This window comes from Leucoraja erinacea, chromosome 12 (assembly GCF_028641065.1).
Source record: "Leucoraja erinacea ecotype New England chromosome 12, Leri_hhj_1, whole genome shotgun sequence".
In the NCBI taxonomy this organism is placed as follows: domain Eukaryota; kingdom Metazoa; phylum Chordata; class Chondrichthyes; order Rajiformes; family Rajidae; genus Leucoraja; species Leucoraja erinaceus.
In genome coordinates, this window is record NC_073388.1 from 15,747,025 (window position 1) to 15,768,758 (window position 21,734).

General features: G+C 42.0%; 1 protein-coding gene across 1 annotated transcript in view; it reads right to left on the reverse strand.

The window, feature by feature from the left end:
- LOC129702094 (chromosome-associated kinesin KIF4-like) overlaps positions 1-21,734 on the reverse strand; it is a 51,756-nt gene that overhangs the window by 11,406 nt on the left and 18,616 nt on the right. Inside the window, 14 exon segments of the mRNA XM_055643642.1 lie at positions 1,024-1,121; positions 1,807-1,959; positions 3,144-3,254; positions 3,549-3,632; positions 4,207-4,317; positions 5,043-5,187; positions 12,210-12,313; positions 12,463-12,645; positions 13,253-13,312; positions 17,379-17,484; positions 18,096-18,154; positions 18,599-18,731; positions 20,544-20,605; positions 21,461-21,636. Of these exon segments, the coding sequence (XP_055499617.1) occupies positions 1,024-1,121; positions 1,807-1,959; positions 3,144-3,254; positions 3,549-3,632; positions 4,207-4,317; positions 5,043-5,187; positions 12,210-12,313; positions 12,463-12,645; positions 13,253-13,312; positions 17,379-17,484; positions 18,096-18,154; positions 18,599-18,731; positions 20,544-20,605; positions 21,461-21,636 (1,585 nt within the window).

Genomic DNA, 21,734 nt, shown 5'->3' on the forward strand with positions numbered 1-21,734 from the left:
CGGGGCTCCTGCAACGGCGACTTCCCCCGCCCGTGTGGCGGGGTTGAAGAGCTCCTGGAGCAGGGCCTCACTACACCACCCCGCGCGGCTGGAATGGCCGTGGGACTTTGCGAGCGCACACCGGGGGCTCCAACATCAAGACCCGGTGTGCGACCTCGCACCACCCGGCGTGGCTTTAATGGCCGCGGGACAATCGCCATCGCCAGCCGGGGGCTTTGACTTTGACTCTGACATCGGGGGGGGGGGGGGGGGGGGGAGAGTGCAGTGGAGAGATAAGTTTTTTTTGGCCTTCCATCACAGCTATGTGATGGATGTTTATGTAAAATTGTAATTATGTTGTGTCTGGGGTCTATTTGTGTGTAATGTATGGCTGCAGAAACGGCATTTCGTTTGGACCTCTAGGGGTCCAAATGACAATTAAATTGACTCTCTTGACTCTTGTCGGCGCACTGAGTGATTACAATTGTTCACGTTTGAACCGAGTCCATTTAAAATGCTCAGGGTAGAAAATGTTCTGCCAAATTCTCTCTTCAGCACAAAACTCCTTTGAACAATTTACTTCTTAGCAAGAGATGGCACCACATGATAGAAATTTCATTTAACATAATCTGGCAAAGAAATGTCTCTTAACAAAATAGTTTGCTTAATTATTTATGAAGGAATGTAAACCACCGGAACAGCAAGGGGTTTTGCAGGCAACATGACAAGAAGTTGAGGGACTTTTAAATATTAAGAATTTAAAAATAGGAAAATGGAATCTTTTAAGGGTTGTAACTATGTTTATCCTCCATCTCATAATTCAAAAAAACAGCGTGTTAGATTAAAATAAACGACAAGCACAAGTCTTTACGCTGAGATTGAGTAAATCTCACTCCATAGATCAAAATTTAATCCTCTACTGTATTCCAGTTATATTAAAAATATTACAAATCTATAACAAGAAAACAGTTGAAGTCCGGCAGTGGAATAACATAATGAACAGTTCTAGCACAAGTTTTAATATATTTCTACCAATTAGAGTACCTGAGTTCTACTTCTGCTTCCACACTTTCAAGCTGCTTGTTTAAAGATGGATCTTTTTCAGTGCTTTTCATCAACTCAGTCAATGTAAAAGTTCGTCTCTACATTAAAAAAAACAGTACATTGAAGCTGGGGGAAACCCAGGAGTGAAAATTACTTGTAGGAAAACATGCCAATTATTTAGGATATACATTCCAAATGGAGAAAATTGTGCGGGAATAATGTTGAAATACAATTTAACAGAATTTGTTTTCAACATACGAATATCATAAATACTAAAAATTGGTTAGATTTACAAGACTTGTCCAAAACCTCGTGCTTTCTTTTACATTTTTTACTCAATGGGAATTTAATATTGCATTGATGAAAAATATAATTTAAAGATTTATAGCACTAACATTTATAAAATTAACCTACAATAGTAATTCTCATTTCCATGTGGATTAAATTTAAGGATCAGCAGAGATAAATTATATTCCAAAAAAAAAAATGGCAATCTTAAAAACCTTGAAGATAGAAACATAGAAAATAGGTGCAGGAGTAGGCCATTCGGCCCTTCGAGCCTGCATTGCCATTCAATATGATCATGGCTGATCATCCAACTCAGTATCCTGTATCTGCCTTCTCTCCATACCCCCTATCCCTTTAGCCACAAGGGCCACATCTAACTCCCTCTTAACAGTCACACTGTTCAGATTTGGCTACCTCCAAACGCAAGAAAATAGTTGTTTTACATCAAGTCTGGACAATCTTTCATGCTCCTTTGGCTTAATGGCCTGTACCTACCCGTAGTTTTGCTGGTGGATGGTGGGCCTCTTTCTTCTCTTGGAGAAAAACAAGCTCCTGCGCCAACATTTTCCTATCATCCAGCAGAGAGTTCAGGTGATGACGAGCCTCTTCTATACTTACAAGTACTTCGAGTTCATTGACCAGCCAATTCTACAAAAGCAGACAAAATTATTTTTTATATTACATTTTGTATGGTTGTTGAAGCCATGTGGATGCAGTGTAATGATCAGCAAACTCAGTGCTACCTTATAAAATAACAGCAGAAATTTTTGAGAGCTATAATATGATATTCTGTAATATTTGGAAATTAGTTACTTCAATATAAAACCTGGATCATTAAATCCCAATTAAAAAGTTCCAAGAAACAAATTGCTGGTGGAACTCAGGACAGGCAGCATCTGTGGAGGAATATGGACAGCCGGCATATTCGGTCAAGAGTCTTCATCTGGTCCAGATGAAGGGTTTGAAACTGAAACGCCGTTTGTCCATTTCCCTCCATGATACTGCCTGCCCTGCTATGTCACTCCAAACTCAAGGATCTACAGTGTTATCTGAAAATTTTCAAAGGCACGAGACACATGGTAATTTGAGAAGCTGCAGTAAAAGGTTGGGACAGTGGATAAGTAATCACTAACATTTTAAACAATTATTGCAGCATCAACAACAATATAGCCTCAATGGGCAAAAGCCAACAGAAAATTAGTTTACTCAAGGCAAGTCAATGGAAGATATGTAGATAAGGTTTCAGAAGTCTATGGGTCAAACAGGACCAGCCCAGTAGGCCAACATGGACAATGTGGGTCAAAGCATCTGTTCAAAAACTCTACGTGCTTGGTAGCATTACATCAACAAAAGGCTTTCCTTTTAGAAGGTGGAAAGAGTTTAGGGAAACAGAATGTTATTTAATTGATAGTTTATCTCCAATCAGTTCTATTATGAAGGCAGTATGTGCAAGGGTATTCCAATTAATTTGCTGCATGGTATATAGTCCACTAATGTATAGTTTTTACATGCAAAACAAAATCAGTGTTCAGGTGCATTTTGGTTGCACTGTATCTAAACTACTTGACATTAGCTGGAAACTATATTGTAGGCCATTAGCAATAAATGAGGTACAGGTAGTTCCTCATTTTTATAAATCATATTGGTAATAATGCAATTGATTAGGGAATGCCACTAACATTACCCTAGTAGCATTGATTATAACACAATCATAAAAACCTGCTTAAATATGTGTTGTCAAGGCATCCTTCATGTTCTGCTATAATGTGATTTACAACACAAGGTTTTTTAGGAACGCAACTATTATGATTTTGAATGCAGAGCGATTGCACCTTAACTCTAGCAGCAGTCCCTTCCATTCCACGGTTCAAATCTTTTCGTTTTTCAGTCGAGTCTTTCTGTTTCTGCAACGCATCTCGCAACCGTTTGTTTGCAGCAGCAGCCTAGGTAGACAAGTGATAACATTTATTAAGTTAATGCCATGAAAGCTTTATCGCCAAATATTGTTTGCAGAAAACGTTTTCCGAAGAGCGGATAAATTGGTAACTAAAGAACAGCTTTCAAATTGTCAATTGTGTCCCCTTTCTCTTGTACTATCAAATAATGAATATGGCAAGTAGATTCTGGGGGTCCCGTCTATCTCATGGAGCAGAAACCCATTTCTTGTTCACAGGAGACGGCTGGGAAGAAGGGATCCAAATTGTTACCGAGGACCCAAAGATGCTGCCCATACTCACTTCCTCAGTTTTGCGCCTTAAAACATTTGCTTGCTGCTTATAGTTGCGTTCTAGCTTTAATAACTCATACTGTCTTTTTCGATCCTGTAAGAGAAAGTATCTCATTAGTTTGAACACTGCTCTTCCTTTCCTACCTCAAGCCAATCCCCAACGATCCCAAATGAATATGATTCACATTAGAGGCAGAGGCCACTGAACTGTAATAATCATTTTATGCCACTACCTTTATCATTGCACAGTACATAGTGAGCGAGTAATTGCTTCTTAAAAATGGGTCAACGCAAGTGTTCAGCATTTAACCTTCTTGGATCATTAACAATTATTTCTCCAGCTGCCACATAAGCTCAACCTCATTGATCATAAAAAGAGGATGGTTGCACGTTAAAACAAACATATGCTATACATAGGATAGCAATAATTCATGAAGAACTTTACAACAAGATTACAAGCAAATTGAGGTAAAAAAAACATACATACATATACACACACACATATAATATATACACACACCCAATGTTAAATGTGCTAGAGATACAAACGTCAGCTTTCCATAACGAACAAGCATTACACCAAACACAATGGCAAAGTGCAACTTAAAAGGTTGCATTTCCATTTACTTAACTTTAAATTCCCAATTTAAGCCATCAAAAAATATTACCTTCTCCTTTAGCTGAATAACTTCCTTGTCCTTTTCTGCTTTCAATCTTCGGGTCTTCTCACCTTCCTCTTTCATATGTCGCATCAGTTGCACTCGCTGACACTTCAATGCCTGAAAGAGATCAGTGCACCTTTCAGGTCATTCATGCAAAAATCAAATTGACAGCCATCAAGGCAAAGATGAGCTGCGATAATCTTGATTTAGAATAATTGATAATTTAAAACAAACTAAACCTCTAATTCCCCCACTATAAAAATGCACAAAGTTTACAAACAGAAAGCCTAGAGTAAAGTAATCTATCCCATGCTTACTCTGGTGAAGACTTGCAGCTGGGCATGGGAAATGGGTTTGATTGTTTGGCACCCACCTCCCAGGGCCACATTTCTCATGCTACCTTTAAGCTCACCAGGAAATCTTAAGCCATTTTGTAACATCTAAGAGTTAAAAGTGGTCATAAAGCCTGCCAGTCTGGCACCAATGTCCCAGAATTTGCTGTATTCCCCCCCAAGCTAAATGGGAAGAAACTACACCTTGAGACCAAAAAGTTGATTACACTCTTAAAACTGATTGCAATGACAGTCATCACTTCTGGCGAGAATCCAAAACAATCAAAATCTGATGTATTCCTGAAACAAGTTTTTATTTATTTTTTTTTTTTTTTTAAAAGGACTAAGATCACAGTTTTGCTGAGGCAGGAACTCCAATGAGGTTAGGAGGCAGGAACTAAATGGTTAAATTGGTAGCACACAAACATAACAGCAGAAATAGTCATGATTTAAAAAATATATATTTCTCAATTTTGGTTTTGATACATTACCAAAGATAGATTTTTTTACCTGGATTTCTTGGTTCAGTTTATTAACAGTGCCTTCTGCCTTCTCCTTGATTTTCAGGATTTTTGACTGCTCTATCAGCTTCTTTTTAAGGTTTGTCATTTCAGCTTCCAACTCCTGAAGGCGTTTCCTTCGACGTTCACTAACTCTGAAAACAGATAGGAGAAAAATAAATCCATAAGGCCTGCATGGAATCATAGTTACAGTTGGCCATACTTTGCAAGAATGGCAGAATTTCTCCCCAAGAAGGACATAAAGTGAACTTTAGTAGTTATCTTTACTGTTGTGTTTTCTAAATTCCAGATTATTAAAAGTTCACTTCTTCAATTGCCATGGTCACTGGGTTACTGATCTGGTAACCATAGCCACACTTCCACTGTAATCTTCAATCCTCCAAGTAACAAAGCTATCAACCTGAAATGTTAATACTGTTTCACTACATACCACCTGCCAGCACTCTGCTTCACCTCAGATTTAATCCTCCTGACTTGGCCAGTGCCAGGATAAACAGCAACCATTAAGTGTGGAGGCTTTAATCTAACTACCTCTCTGTAAAGAACTTAATTTTACTTCGGAGTCACGTGAGTGATTCCGTGAAGATCCCAGCGCAGTGCGCATGTGCGACATAATCGCACAGCTGTGCAGAACGCGGCCAGCGGGAGTCGGCAGCTCCCGCATCCAAGGAACGTGAGGTAAGTACTTACCTTAATCGGGCCTTGTGGTTTTTTGCTCCAGGGGGAGCAAAGTAGAGAGGCAGCGGCCCCCGTTTCGACTCCAGCGAAGGAGCCGACAGTGGAGGGGGAAAGGCGCTAACGGGACCGCACACGCTGCGGACCGCTGCAAGGAGCTGCGCTGATGCCGGTCCGCTGAACAGCTGTTTGGTGAACAGCAGCGGACCGGCGGGAAGTTTAAAAACCCGACCGGCAGCCCTGCAGACTCCTGACAAGGAGAATCGCCGCCCGGGAACCGCTACAATGCCGCCTGAAAAACGGCAGGCAGCCTCTACATACAGGTAAGACAAAAATCTTCCCAATTTAACAGGTTCTACAGGAGCCAACTTCCTCCAAAACTGGAACAGGTTGGAGACAGCAAAAATAAGTATGTCTGTCTCCCCAAGCCAGAGGAGGTCATGGAGTTCACCTCCAGGGAAAAAAGGGGCACTGGCTGAATGCCAAGGGAGCTAACACTCCTACCCCAGTGCTATTGCACTAGCCATCTCCCTTGTCGAGGGATTGATGCAACAGCGGAGTTTGAGCTATGCCTCCTCCAATTTATAGCACACCCTTTTGCTCCCTCTTTTGAGGCTAGCTAAGGAGGCCAGGGCTGGGCTGGCTTAAACGCTGGGCAGGCGGACGAGAACAGCAGTATGCCAGGGGAGCAGGATCAGGAAGAGCTACTGGGTGTCGTGGGCCACTACATGGCTCCTCCACGCGACCATCTTCCCAACAAAGCCCTGCAGGAGCAGGCCTTTCTAGAGGCAAATCCGCAGGCAGCGGGGTCAGCAGACTCGCAGACAAGCAGCGAATTCTGAAGCTCCTAACAGAAGGGTCAAGATGTTACCGCCTTTGCTCGTTTTTTCCACGGATCATACTCACCTGGCAGGCGAGACGCCATGATCACCAAGGTGGTTCTCCCAGAATGAGACTATCCCGTTGCACTACCAGGGTGCTGACGCCTAAGATATTCCCAAATTTGGGATACTCGACTGAACAATGGTGCATATAGACCTGCCCGCAACCCCAAATATACGGGGCTATGCAAACCGCTGCTGCGGGAAGAGAGGCAGCTAAACCTGTGCGCCTCATGAGGGCAGGCCATGGAACGAGCAGGACATCGCATCCAACACCCAGCTGGCAGCACCCCTCGGCATCCACCAGCAATATCAAACAAGGACTGGTGAAAGCCTGGCGACCGCTTCACATTACCCCCAAAGTTCTTTTTAGACAGGGGCCCAGAGCGGAGCCGTGGGAAAATGCGCCGCCCCACCGACAGCACCAGCATACCAGCAAACTAGGCCTTCATGAAAAAACAATAAACATGGAGGTAGGTAGTCTGGTTCCTCCCAGTTTACACTAAATAAGGGTGTTCTACTAACTGCGGGGGGGGCATTTACACTTGTTGATAAAGCATGGGATGCTGTCACAAATAACTAAAATATACTCAACAGTATTAGAGGATAAAAACGAATTCAAATTGGGCATATTACCGCCAGTTCAGCAATGCGCCCAAAGGGCATTTTCTCCCTCTAAGAAAAGAGAAGTGAGAAGGTCAAGCTGAACTAGAAAGGCTCATTACTAAACGGATCATGGGAGTAAAACATGAACCATTGGAATTTGTATCGAATATATTCACCAAAACTACAAAAGATGGTGAATGTAGCATCATCATTGATCTAATATCACTAAATAAATCTGTTGAGTATATACACTTTAAGATGGAGACGGGTTTTTGTCACTGCCAGACATCTGATCTCCCAAGGATACCTATGGGGAGCATTGATATGGAAGATGCTAACTATCTTATACCCATACACTAGGATCATTATAGATACCTAAAAAATTTTACCTGGATAATGGATATCCCGGTTAGGGCAACCATGGGAGCATAGAGCATTCCCTATGGTCTAACCTCAGCCCTAAACTATTATAAATATTAAAAAATGGCCATGAAAATATTAAGAAAACAAGCATAATCATGGCATATATTGGATGATATCCTCATATTAGGGGAAACAAAGGAATTAGCTGTGGCAGCAGTTCTAGCCAAGAAACAGCTCCCTAAAGCTCTGAGGTTTATCCCACGCCCAGATAAACCAGAATTGAAGCGTTAACTACCAAGGATTATCTGGGCTTCAATAATAATTCCGTCCATATGACTGTTACTTTGCCAAGGTACTTGGGTCACTATAATCAAATCATGAATGTACCCACTGAAGCTATATCACAATTAAGGTGGTGGGCAGACATATATTTGGCATAGTTTTCAGCCCTATTATCATCACCAATCCCAACTTGGTTATTAAAAACCGATGCCAGTACTTTAGGCTGGGGAGCAACTAAACTCCATATCCAGCACAGGTAACAGATGGACCAATTCACAAACATCGTTACTACACATACCGGGCATCAACTACTTGGGATTGGTGATCGCCTATTGGGCTAAAAAGCATATGCATTTCAAATGCAGCACGTACGTATGTGGTTACGGATTGATAATACTATGGTGGTGGCTTATATCAACCATATGGGGAGCATAATAATCATTATTGTGCAACAAATTGGTCAAACAAATCTGGCAATGGTGTGTCAAAAGACATTTTAACTATCAGCTGCCTATGTCCTAGGAAGCTAGAACACAGTGGGAGACACCATGTCATGGGGTAAAATTTATGATTACATTGAATAGATGTCAAACCCAAAATATCTGCTAAAGGTATTAAGCAGTTTGAAAGCCAGATATCAATTTGGTTGCACAAGACGGAATCACCAGTAACCTATGTATGTGACTTAGGAACCAAATTAGAGGCAGCAGCGATAGATGCCTACACGCTGGAAGGGGGAATTTCTGCTTTGCCTTCCTCCCTTCTGCCTCATCAGACGGGCACTTCGCAATACAGATGGGATCTGTCTCCGAGATATTGAACGTGCCCGACCGGCCTACACAGCCATGGTTCCCAGTTCATCACGACACGGTGGGCGAGTCACCTATGGATTTCCCTAGTGGACCATGGTTGCTGACTCAACCCAGTATCAGGCACAAGCCACCCATGCCAGGGAAACATCAAACTCCTGGGTGCAGGTTTTGAATAGACCTTACCAGGGACTGGGATTATCCAAAGGAACCATTACCACCATGTCGGCATCCCTGCGAACAGTCACTAAAAGCTAACATGGGTAAAATACTGCCACGACGCAGGGACAACGAACTATTCAACCACTGACGTATTGGAGTTCCTGGAACATCTACACCATGACTAAAAGGTGAGTTACAGTGCCGTAAATACAGCATGGAGCGCCTTATCTGCTTATCTAAAACAGCATGTCAGCAGAGCATGGGATCCCATATCTCAGAGAAAGGCACCAGCCAGATCCCTCAGCTTGCTCAATCTATGTTAAAAACGCTCATGCTTATGGCTCTAGTACACGCTCACAGAGTCCAGTCACTCCATAAGACTAGACTGGATAACATGGTGATTACCCCAGACGCATCACGTTCATATTCTAGGTCTGGTAAAATCTAACTCGCAGGTATATGGGACTAGGCGAGGTTATGAGTTCGGCACGGACTAGTAGGGTCGAGATCGCCTGTGTTTTCCGTGCTGTAATCGTTATATGGCTATATGGACCAGGAACGCCCAATTCACTGGTGGGATTCCGGGCCTACCCACCAGAGTCCAGGTTGAGTGTGGTGACCCATCTACTACTATATATAGACACAACCCACAATCTTAGAGGGAGAGGAAAGCCTATGGGTCAACCACAGAAACCCCAAGACGGGGTACGAGCCAAACCACTCCAAGGTGGCTCAAACAGGTACTGAAAGCTGCCGGAATAGATAATAATACATTTTAATCCCATTCCACTAGGGCAGCATTGTATCAGCGGCTGAACGAATGGACATCCCGGTTGACCACATTCTCAATACGGCAGAATGGTCAAGGGAACGACGTTCAGAACATTTTTTATTATAAACCGTTGATAAACCTGATTTAATTGCAGGAAGAATATTACAAACTGCAATATTAATTTAAGCTCAGGGGAGCTCTTTATGTTGTTATTGTTAACAAATACCTTTCTGTTTCTTGTGAAAGCAGATCCACTGGTTGATTACGATAACACTTCCTCCCTCAAAAACTTCGGCAGTGAGTGAAATAAAAACTGTTACACGGTTTGAAATCACAGACCTTTGAAGTCTTCACGGAATCACTCACGTGACTCCGAAGTAAAATAGTAAGATTAAACGAGTACTTACCAGTATGAAGTTTGATCTGTATTTTATGAGGAGTTACGGTGAGGTATTACGTGCCTGCCGCTCCCACCCTCAATATATAGATCAAACTAATAAACTGATGTCTCATGATCTTTACTATCTTACTTCAAATATTGTGTCTATCCTGTGATTTCACACCGCTGCTTCGAAGTATGCCGCACATGCGCACTGCGCTGGGATCTTCACGTAATACCTCACCGTAACTCCTCATAAAATACAGATCAAACTTCATACTGGTAAGTACTCGTTTAATCTTACTATTAAACAACTTGCTAACCTTTGACACTGGCCAAAGGTACTCCTGCCATGTCCTCAGCTGCTGCAACCACATACCCTTACCATACCAACCTTGCCATACCAAGTTGAGAGCCTTTTCCAAAATGTGGCACCTTGACCAAATAAAAACACAGGATCCCACACAGTTGCAGCCTGGATGTTTCATGTACCATTAGAAATTAATTATTTAATCGATCTTTAAACCAAGGTTACAAACTAGCCTGGAGACAAGTGATACAGGCAAACCTAATCTAGGCATTGGTAAGCAAGTTATAGCTCTATAGGTAATCTTCTGTCACTTTGCTGATAGTGAAGGGTCAACTTGCAGGGCAGGAAATTGAAATGATCAGCTCTCGTATTTTTGGTGTATTTCGTGAATAGGACACGATTGGACAATATTCTTCTGGCATGTATGCCCAGTTCTTGCATCATAAAGGTCTTCACAAAAATTGCTTCTCGTCAAGTATTCTGCTTGTATTTTGTTGTACAATATTATTCATATATTCCAGTTAAATGGAAGGGTCAATAATGAGAAGGCGGTTTCAAAATCCATTCATACTCAAGCACTTCTATGAGTTCTTGCTTGGAAATGAAATGCTAAAACAAAATTGAAATTTTCCAATTTGTCTCCAAGATAAAATCATCTTGGCACGTTGACCTTTTACGCACGTTAGAAATACAATAAAAGGTTTGATTCTTCAAATTGACAATTTGATTCTCATTTAAGTTCCTCAAATCAAAATGTCTGTCTTAATTATCTTTATCAGAATACAAAATCCCAATGTTAACTAGGGTTACACAGAAAAGCTGGAGAAACTCAGCGGGTGCAGCAGCATCTATGGAGCGAAGGAAATAGGCAACGTTTCGGGCCGAAACCCTTCTTCAGACTGATCGGGGGTGGGGGTGGGTGGGGACAAGAAAGGGAAAAGGAGGAGTAGCCAGAAGGCTGGAGGGTGGGAGGAGATAGTAGGGGAGCTGAGGAAGGGGAGGAGACAGCAAGGACTAACAGAATTGGGAGAATTCGATGTTCATGCCCCGGGGGTGTAGAGTCCCCAAACGGAATATGAGGTGCTGTTCCTCCAATTTCCGGTGCTGCTCGCTGTGGCCATGGAGGAGACCCAGGACAGAGAGGTCGGAGGCGGAGTGGGAGGGGGAGTTGAAGTGCTGAGCCACCGGGAGGTCAGCTTGGTTCTTGCGGACCGAGCGGAGGTGTTCGGCGAAACGATCGCCCAACCTCTGCTTGGTCTCACCGATATAGATCTGCTGGCATCTAGAGCAGCGGACGCAATAGATGAGGTTGGAAGAGATGCAGGTAAACCTCTGTCGCACCTGGAACGACTGGTGCGACAGAGGTTTACCTGCGTCCGCTGCTCTAGATGCCAGCAGATCTATATCGGTGAGACCAAGCGGAGGTTGGGCGATCGTTTCGCCGAACACCTCCGCTCGGTCCGCAAGAACCAAGCTGACCTCCCGGTGGCTCAGCACTTCAACTCCCCCTCCCACTCCGCCTCCGACCTCTCTGTCCTGGGTCTCCTCCATGGCCACAGCGAGCAGCACCGGAAATTGGAGGAACAGCACCTCATATTCCGTTTGGGGACTCTACACCCCCGGGGCATGAACATCGAATTCTCCCAATTCTGTTAGTCCTTGCTGTCTCCTCCCCTTCCTCAGCTCCCCTACTATCTCCTCCCACCCTCCAGCCTTCTGGCTACTCCTCCTTTTCCCTTTCTTGTCCCGACCCACCCCCACCCCCGATCAGTCTGAAGAAGGGTTTCGGCCCGAAACGTTGCCTATTTCCTTCGCTCCATAGATGCTGCTGCACCCGCTGAGTTTCTCCAGCTTTTCTGTGTAACCTTCGATTCTCCAGCATCTGCAGTTCCCTCTTAAAACCCAATGTCAACTAACTTGGTTGCATTGGTGTCTTTCTTTGCACTGTGCAGCGCCAGCACCAACTCTTCTTTTTCCTTTTGCAGGGCAGAAACTTCACTCTCAAGCGATTTGATGCTGTCCTAGAAAAAAAAAAATCAAATACATTAATGAAACATTCATTATAAACGAGTAGGTTTATTACACAGTAATTGCACAATACTTGCAAGAACATACAATTTCAGCTAAAACGTTTGCAAAAAATACAATTCACTTTCTCATTAAAGCTTACCTGATACACGACATGAACAGGCTCCATTTCACAGTCACTCTGGGACATTTTCCGAGCGAGTTCTTCTTTAAGTGCCAGTACTTTATTCAGCTCCATCAACTCTTTAGACATTTGGCATTGCCTCAGCGCAAGACTGGCCACAAAAGGATCAGAATCCCGCTTTTCCTTTAAGACTCCATTCTCCTATTAATACAGAAGCATTTCTTAAGTTATCAAGCAGTGCTGCTGAAGGCACATTCATACAAGGTTAACACTGCAAGACTAATTTGAAGCAGTGTCACATAGAAGACTAAGCTTTGGATGTTTAAGTGCTGCAACAACAGTTGCATTGTTTATTTTCTTCTTTGTGGATAAGTTTAAGAGAAAAGATTAGTTAAAATTCCAGAACATTTTTATGCCTAAAAGCAATAGTTTAATGCAAACTTTCAAATATTTCTCCAAAAGGATAATAGAACGAGAACAGATAACACTTATGTCTGAATTAGACAAAACAGCGTCATGTAGAGGTCTACATGTTGTGCAAACACTCAGTTTAATAATTAACCGATACAGCCCCGTCGCTCATGCGCACATCAAGTTAATATTTAACTACTACTGCGCCATCGTTAGTGAGCACACACGGGTTAAACTCCAACTGTGTATCCTTTGAATTCCAACTGCCAATCCTTTGAATTCCAACCGCCTAACGGCGTGACTGGTCGGCCCAGAGCACGGCCGGTCCACACGAGCAGTCGAGCCCGACCAACGACGGTTCGATACCAAAAAGACTCAGCCCGCCACAGTCACTTACAGTCATATGTTCTTCAACATCTATTCCCTCCAGTTCAGGTGCAAGTTCTTTACATTCATTCTATACATGAAAAAAAATAATTAAAAAATCAAACAAAACGTTTAGGTAAGTTGTTTCCAATTCAGAAAGTATTCAGACCCCTTCACTTTTTCCATATTTTGTTACGTTACAGCCTTATTCTACAATGGATTCAATTTTTTTTTTAAATCATCAATCTACACAATAACCCAGAGTAAAAAGCAAAAACAGGTGTTTAGAAATGTTTGCAAAGTAATTAAAAACAAATACCGGAAATGTCACATTTACATATGCATTCAGACCCTTTACAGTACTTCGTTGAGGCATCTTCTGCAGCGATTACATCCTCAAGTCTTCTTGGGTATGACACTAGAAGCTTGGCACACCTGTATTTGGGTAAATTCTCCCATTCTTCTCTGCAGATCCTCTCAAGCTATGTCAGGTTGGATGGGGTGCATCAATGCAGAGCTATTTTCAGGTCCCTCCAGAGATGTTCAATTGGGTTCAATTCCGGGCTCTGGACGGGCCACTCACGGACATTCACAGACTTGTTACAAAGCCACTCCTGCTTTGCCTTGGCTGTGTGCTGATGATTGTTTATCCTGTTGGAAGGTGAACCTCAGCTCCAGTCTGAGGTCCAGAATGCTCTGGAGCAGGTTTTCATCAAGGATCTCTCTGTATTTTGTTCCGTTCATCTTTCCCTCGATCCTGACTAGTCTCCCAGTTCCCACCACTGAAAAAATATCTCCACAGCATGATGCTGCCACCACCATGCTTCACCGTAGGTATGGTATTGGCCTGGTGATGAGCGGTTCCTGGTTATCTCCAGACGTGAAGTTTAGCATTCAGGCCAAAGAGTTTAATTTTTGTTTCATCAGACCAGAGAATCTTGTTTCTCCGAAAGTCCTTTAGGTGCCTTTTGGCAAAGTTCAAGCGGGCTGTCATGTGCCTTTGCTGAGAAGTGGCTTCCGTCTGGCCACTATCATAAAGGCCTGATTGGTGGAGGGCTGCAGATAGTTTTCTTCTGGAAGTTTCTCTCATCTCCACAAAGAAACTGGAGCTCTGTCAGAGTGACCATCGGGTTCTCAGTCACCTCCCTGACCAAGGCCCTTCTCCCCCGATTGCTCAGATTGGCTGGGCAGCCAGCTCTATGAAGAGTCCTGGTGATTCCAATGTTCATCCATTTACGAATGACGGAGGCCACTGTGCTCTTCGGAACCTGCATTCCTGCAGAAATTGTTCTATACCCTTCCCTAGATCTGTGTCTCGACACAATCCTGTCTCGGAGGTCTACGGACAATTCCTTCATCTTCATGGCATGGCTTTTGCTCAGACATGCACTGTCAACTGTGGGGCCACATCTAGACAGGTGTGTGCCTTTCCAAATCATGTACAATCAATTTAATTTACCACTGGTGGACTCCAATCAAGTTGTAGAAACATCAATGGAAACAGGATGCACCTAAGCTCAATTTTGAGCGTCAGAGCAAACGGTCTGAATACTTATGTAAATGTGATATTTCAGTCATTTCATTTTAATTACGTTGCAAACATTTCTAAACACCTATTTTCACTTCTTCATTCTGGGGTATTGTGTGTAGGCTGATGATATATATATATATTTTTTTTTAATCCATTTTAAAATAAGGCTGTAATGTACCAAAATGTGGAAAAAGTGAAGGGGTCTGAATACTTTCTGAATGCACTGCAATTGGCTAAGATTCACCCCAGGCATATCTTATAGAAACATAGAAATTAGGTGCAGGAGTAGGCCATTCGGCCCTTCGAGCCTGCACCACCATTCAATATGATCATGGCTGATCATCCAACTCAGTATTCCGTACCTGCCTTCTCTCCATACCCTCTGATCCCCTTAGCCACAAGGGCCACATCTAACTCCCTCTTAAATATAGCCAAAGAACTGGCCTCAACTACCCTCTGTGGCAGAGAGTTCCAGAGATTCACCACTCTCTGGAACTTGCTTGTTCCATGAAATAGCAATTCCAACATACTCAATACTGCACCTCAACAGCATGATAATAACTGCTGAATTGGTTAAAATTTAGCCATTCTAAGGATTGGTCAAAAAATAAATAAATACCTGCAGATTCTGAAAAAACAAAATTAAAACATACTCTGGAAATAGTGAATAGATCATAGAGAAACAGCATTAACATTTAAGGCCAGTGATCTTTCAACAGGTTCTAAATACCCAAACACTAACCTTGCTTCGATCTCCAGAGCTGATGCCTGACCCCCAAGTCTGGCAGCACTCTGCTTTACCTCATATTTAATCCTCCTGACTTGGCCAGTGCCAAGCTAAAGGATCAACCATTAAGTGTGGAGACTTTCAGCAAAGTGCTTCTCTGCAAAGATCTTAACTAAACAAGTTACTAATGTTGAAAGCTTTTCTTTTGTAAGCTGTTGGGATTATTGCCTCCTCAAAGCTGAGAATCCTTTCTGGATATGATGCCAATCCATTTGAATGGCCAGCCACGAGATGGTTGTGTCTTTCAGTGGCAGTTGCGCAGCTTGCATTGTCGGTTTTGGTTATGGATTTCAGACACGCTGGTAATCAGGTGTGGGTGCAGGAGTTGCCTCTTAACATATGACTGTCATTTAATGCTAAAGCAATGTTTGCTGGTAGCTCATTCATTTTCCAATTACTTTCCTGCATGGCCTCAAGAATTTTTGTGCAAATTAAAACTGATCTGACAGTGTCCATGGCAGCCTCTGTGTCACTGTCTGCATTTCATGCCAGATCCTAGCTAACAAGAAGTGGCCCAAACTAAACCAAAGGAGTGTGTCCTGGTAGTCCAATGGGTACAGGGAACAAACAGATAAAGTTTTCCCACAGACACAGGCTGTACAATCATATGATGAAAGAATAGGACGACTTGGCTTGTATGCACTGAAATGTAGAAGGATGAGGGTTTTATAGAAACATATAAAATTAAGGGATTGTACACGCTAGATGCAGGAAATGTTCCAAATGTTGGGGGAGTCCAGAACCAGGGACCACATGTTAAGATTAAGGGGAAGGCCATTTAGAACTGAGATGAGGAGAAACATTTTCACCCAGAGAGTTGTGAATTTGTGGAATTCTCTGCCCCAGAAGGCGGTGGAGGCAGACTTACTGGGCACATTCCAAAGAGAGTTGGAGATCTTAGGGCGAGCAGAATCAAGGGATATCTGGAGAAGGCAGGAACGGGGTATTGATTGTGGATGATCAACCATGATCACATTGAATGACGGTGCTGGCTCGAAGGGCCGAATGGCCTACTCCTGGACCTATTTTCTACGTAACTCTGGCACATAGTGCAGAATTCTGAATAGAGGCAGATGAGGCATCATTTTGAGACATCATTTTGTTGATATTTATAATTCCGTGAATCTTTAAGGTGCCCTCAAGGTCAGGTTGGGTTACTGCTCAAGAAGAGGAGACAATCTGGAACATGTAAAAATGGTAGTCACCACCAAATGATTAAAAGAGCAGGATGACCAATTGATCTCTACAGCAGAGAAACCACAGGAGCAATTCTGTAGTTGGAGCCGACTTGAAAACAAAAGCAGCTGAATATTCTTGAAAGATAAGCACATTTCTATTCTCACAAGAATATTCCCTTTTCCTTCCCAAGAATCCCCAGGCTTATAATGCCCTGCGTCCAATATAGGCAACTTGACACCCAGAGAAGCCCTCTCCCTCCCTCCAAAGGCAAACATTGTAATGTGGCGGAACACAATGCCTAAAGTTGTGCTTAAACTAGTATCCCAATGCCCAGACTTCAAAGTTTCATGCAAGTCCACAAATTGTCAAAAAGATAGCTCTTTAATTAGCCAAAATAAACCACCAGCCAATGTTAGCTGTCAATGCTTCCATTTAAGGAATGCAAGAGAGATGTCCAAATGACCCAAAGGATGCAAATGGCCCATTCGTGCTTCCATTTCTTAAGCTAGTAACTCATTGGGTTACTTGGGGCTAAAGAAATGGCTTAAGTTTAGAAGCATTGATATTACATTAAGAAACCCGTATCATTTAAGCTTCATCGAGCAGATCGTGGCACTAGCGATTATTTCAATCTATTATTGTTTACGTCTCATAACTCACCTCCAGATCAGTAATCATTTGCTGCAGACTGCGTAGGGCATCAATTTGCTCTTTTGTTTCTTCACTGGGCGAAGTTGTAATTAGTTGGTCCAAGTCCAACTTGCACCTGTCAAAGAAATAAGCAAAGATATGGCTTTTCTTCGGTTTACTCAGAACAAACCTGCTGAACTGGGATTGGAGATGCACATACCAGTTCTATGATTTTCCTGCAATGTTTCTTTGCCATCTAAAAATTCCACATTGTTTGTTTATGCTCTAATATGACACCCATCTGTAAAGCATGAACTTTAACGATTGAGGGAGATGCAACTGAAACCGTCAGTAAGGGCACACAGAAATTATGCATAGCCATGGCTGAGTGGAGCTCGAAAATAAGACTGGGAAAAGAGAAAGTAATAAACAGACGTGACACTTCAGGAGGCAAAGCACTACACGTGGCAGTCATAATAGAGGATAATATTTGAAGGTGGGTACATTGTGGTCAGGAGTTTATGATGAATGTGCAGATTACCAACAGCTATTAAAAATAGGAACAAAAGTATCAGACCGCAAAACTTTCAAGAGGAAGGGTAGCAAGCCTGTTCATCAGAGGGACAGTTATTATTAACCAAAGACTAAATTCTCACCACAATCCTGACAATATATATATTGGCCTTTGAATTGGTGACTCAAGATTTTAAATATTGAAAGATTCCACTGAATTATACAGATACGTACGCCGCATGCTTCGAAAGTTCACTCAGCCTGTCCATCAGCTTTTCATTCACCTGCTCCACCTGAACAAAGTGACAAAAGTTCAGTTACTAATCACAAATATGCACTTAAGACAACTTAAATGTTTAGTTACCCACCTCTCCTATTCTTAACAGTAAATAAATCCACACAAACCTCCCATTTCAATTGTATCACTTTCTCTCACAAGGGACAAGTGTAGGTGGTGAGAATTATTACAACGTGTAAATGGAAAATACGAGGGGTGTCAGTTACAGCTAAAAGAGTAATTATACAAAAGGGAATCTGATGTGTTAATTACACCTACAAATAACACTAAAAAAAGAAACATATGCTTGGAGAAATTACTTTAAGGACAAGAAAGCTACACTCCATAATGTCCGTACATCACGCCACTATGTCAGTTGGGAGAAGGGTGTGGTGTTATCATGGTAAATGGGAAGAATCACACATTTGCAAAATATTCATATTGAGAAATGCTGTCTTACCACTATAACCCTTTCACACATGTGTGTTGTCTGGCCAACAGCTTCACGAAGCTCTTTGCTCAAATTTTCTACCTCCTCCCTTTGTATCCTTGCTGCTTCCATAACAGATGGTCGATTTTCAGATTCACCCACTCTAATTAAATAAATATTTCTTATTAATTTCCATAATAAGTAACAGCCACAGACAAATCCAACAGGAGCCGTTAACTGTCACAAATGACTAAACAGATTTGTTTTTTGTGTTATTATTTACAAAGTATCACATATTCTGAAGAAAATTAATTTGCCAGCAGTTGTCAAAACAATTCTTTCCAGTGAAACAGAAAGGAGCCTGAGTTACGATCACACACACAGACCCCAATATCCCTCGTACAATGTACTACTATCAAAAACTTTAATTACACAGATTAGCTGCACAAGAGTGAATAGTGGAGGATCACGATTTCTAATAGCTACTGTACGTCGTATCCTTTCGCATTCTTTACAAAATAGCACTGTTAACAGAAAAATAATGAATATTCAACATGTAAAAAGGAATTGCAAATGCTGGTTTGTACCAAAGAAAGGCAAGATGCTGGAGTAACTCAGCAGGTCAGGCAGCATCTCTGGAGAAAATTGATAAACGACATTTTGGATCAGGACCCAAAAAGGCACCCATCCATTTTCTCCCAAGATGATGCCTGACCTGCTGAGTTACTCCAGCATTGTGTCGAAAAAGAATATTAAGCATATTCATTCAATTGTCCTTTTTCTATTGCAAACCATTGTAATTGAGAATATTGAATTTCTTATTATGAAAAAGAGCCCCAATGATATTAATTCTGTTTAGTACAATGCTACCCATTTTAAACAAACTCACACCTCTCCAAATTTAGGCCAAGAGATATATATCTATCAGGCCAATCTGTTAGGCCACTTGTAGCTCAAATTAATACAACCTCATAAAATGTAAGTCTCAGGATTACAAATCTCAACCCATGTATTTAAAAACATTGCTTATTTCTGGAAAAAATGAAATGCAACTGGTGTACATTTATGCATTCACTCTTCAGCATATTTGGAATTGCATTTTTGTTCCAAATTCCAATTTGCATATTGAATTGCGCTTTACTTGGTTTTCAATAAATATAAAGAAGAAAACCCAACGTTAAACATAGAAACATAGAAATTAGGTGCAGGAGTAGGCCATTCGGCCCTTCGAGCCTGCACCGCCATTTAATATGATCATGGCTGATCATCCAACTCAGTATCCCGTACCTGCCTTCTCTCCATACCCTCTGATCCCCTTGGCCACAAGGGCCACATCTAACTCCCTCTTAAATATAGCCAATGAACTGGCCTCAACTACCCTCTGTGGCAGAGAGTTCCAGAGATTCACCACTCTCTGTGTGAAAAAAGTTCTCCTCATCTCGGTTTTAAAGGATTTCCCCCTTATCCTTAAGCTGCGACCCCCTGTCCTGGACTTCCCCAACATCGGGAACAATCTTCCTGCATCTAGCCTGTCCAACCCCTTAAGAATTTTGTAAGTTTCTATAAGATCCCCTCTCAATCTCCTAAATTCTAGAGAGTATAAACCAAGTCTATCCAGTCTTTCTTCATAAGACAGTCCTGACATCCCAGGAATCAGTCTGGTGAACCTTCTCTGCACTCCCTCTACGGCAATAATGTCCTTCCTCAGATTTGGAAACCACAGCATCTCTATTCAACCCATGTGCCAGTGATATATTTTGTGGTGTTAATTGATAGAAGATGGAATTATCTACGTGTAACTGGCCTGTTATGCCGCTGCAAGTAAGAATTTTATTGTTCCATTGTTGCCATGCATGACAATTAAAAATTTGATTCTTGAAGAGCCAAAAACAAAAACCAGTGAGCAGACCAAGTAGAAATTACCATTTAAATTAGTGAACCTATTTGGTATACAGGTTCCATATACTTGGCTTACCCAATGCTCATCTGAACTGTTCCACCATGTGCTTGAAGCAACAGCACTTGAAGTTCCTGCACCTAAACCAAGCACAGTAAGTATTAGGCCCCCCCATCTTTACATGTAAATGCCACATTCAAAACATAACCTGAAATAAAACTATAATCACACACAAGAATGTTTCATTTAATAGATGCCAAAAGAACTAAAGCCTAGTCAAATCTGTTTAGATGGATTATCTTCTCTGCAGAATGCACTATGACAGTCAAGATTATGCAAAGCCAGAAATTGCAACTCATAAAAGCAATTAACTACGAAAACAAATTGTCGTCATTACCCAATAACTTTCGCAGCCCAGAGGCACCACTGGCAGTGCAGTTGCCTTACTGCTCCACCAACCCAAGTTTGATTCCGACCTAATATTGCACCCGTGCAGTTTATATGTTCTCCAAAACTGTATGGGTTTCCCCTGGGGTGTTCCAGTTTCTTCCCACATTCCAAAGGCATGCTGGTTGCTAGTTTAATTCACTACTGTTAATCACACCCAGTGTAGACAGATGGTAGGAGTGTGAAGGGCATACGAGTGAACAAAAAGATTAAATGGGGGAAATGGTATCGACCCAAGAACCGGCATAGACTGAACTGCCAAATGGAACCATCGGTTGCAAGGAAATATGAAAATTCTGCTTATCCCAAAACCATTCACGATACAATTTTTGTATCGTTCACTTGAAAGTTGGTTTAAAATGTTATGATTTTATCTTTGTGGTTCAGTTTGCAATTGTATTATTACCTCAGCATTAAAAATCTTTATATTGACTAGCATTTGGTGCTCTGCAAGAGAAACTGCCTCTTTGTTGGAAGGATGGATATTAAACAATATCAACAGTAAACATTATCCGCACCAGTGGATATAGCCATATAATGAATTCTACCTGTTGTTTAAGGCGTTGCAGTTCAGCCGCCTGGGGATCAAAGTTAACCACAGGCTTATTCTTTATCTTCCTTGCTCTGTCAGCATAACGGAGTGTATTTAGAGTCTCCTCCAGATTTGAATCAGCAGGACTGACGCAAGCTATCATCAATGTATGGCTGTTTCCACCAAGTGAGTCTGAAAGGACAAGATAAGTCCGACGACCTCTGGTGAAAATTTCAGCTGGAACGGGCAAGAATTTCTACTTTACAGTAAAACACACATCTGAGAAAACA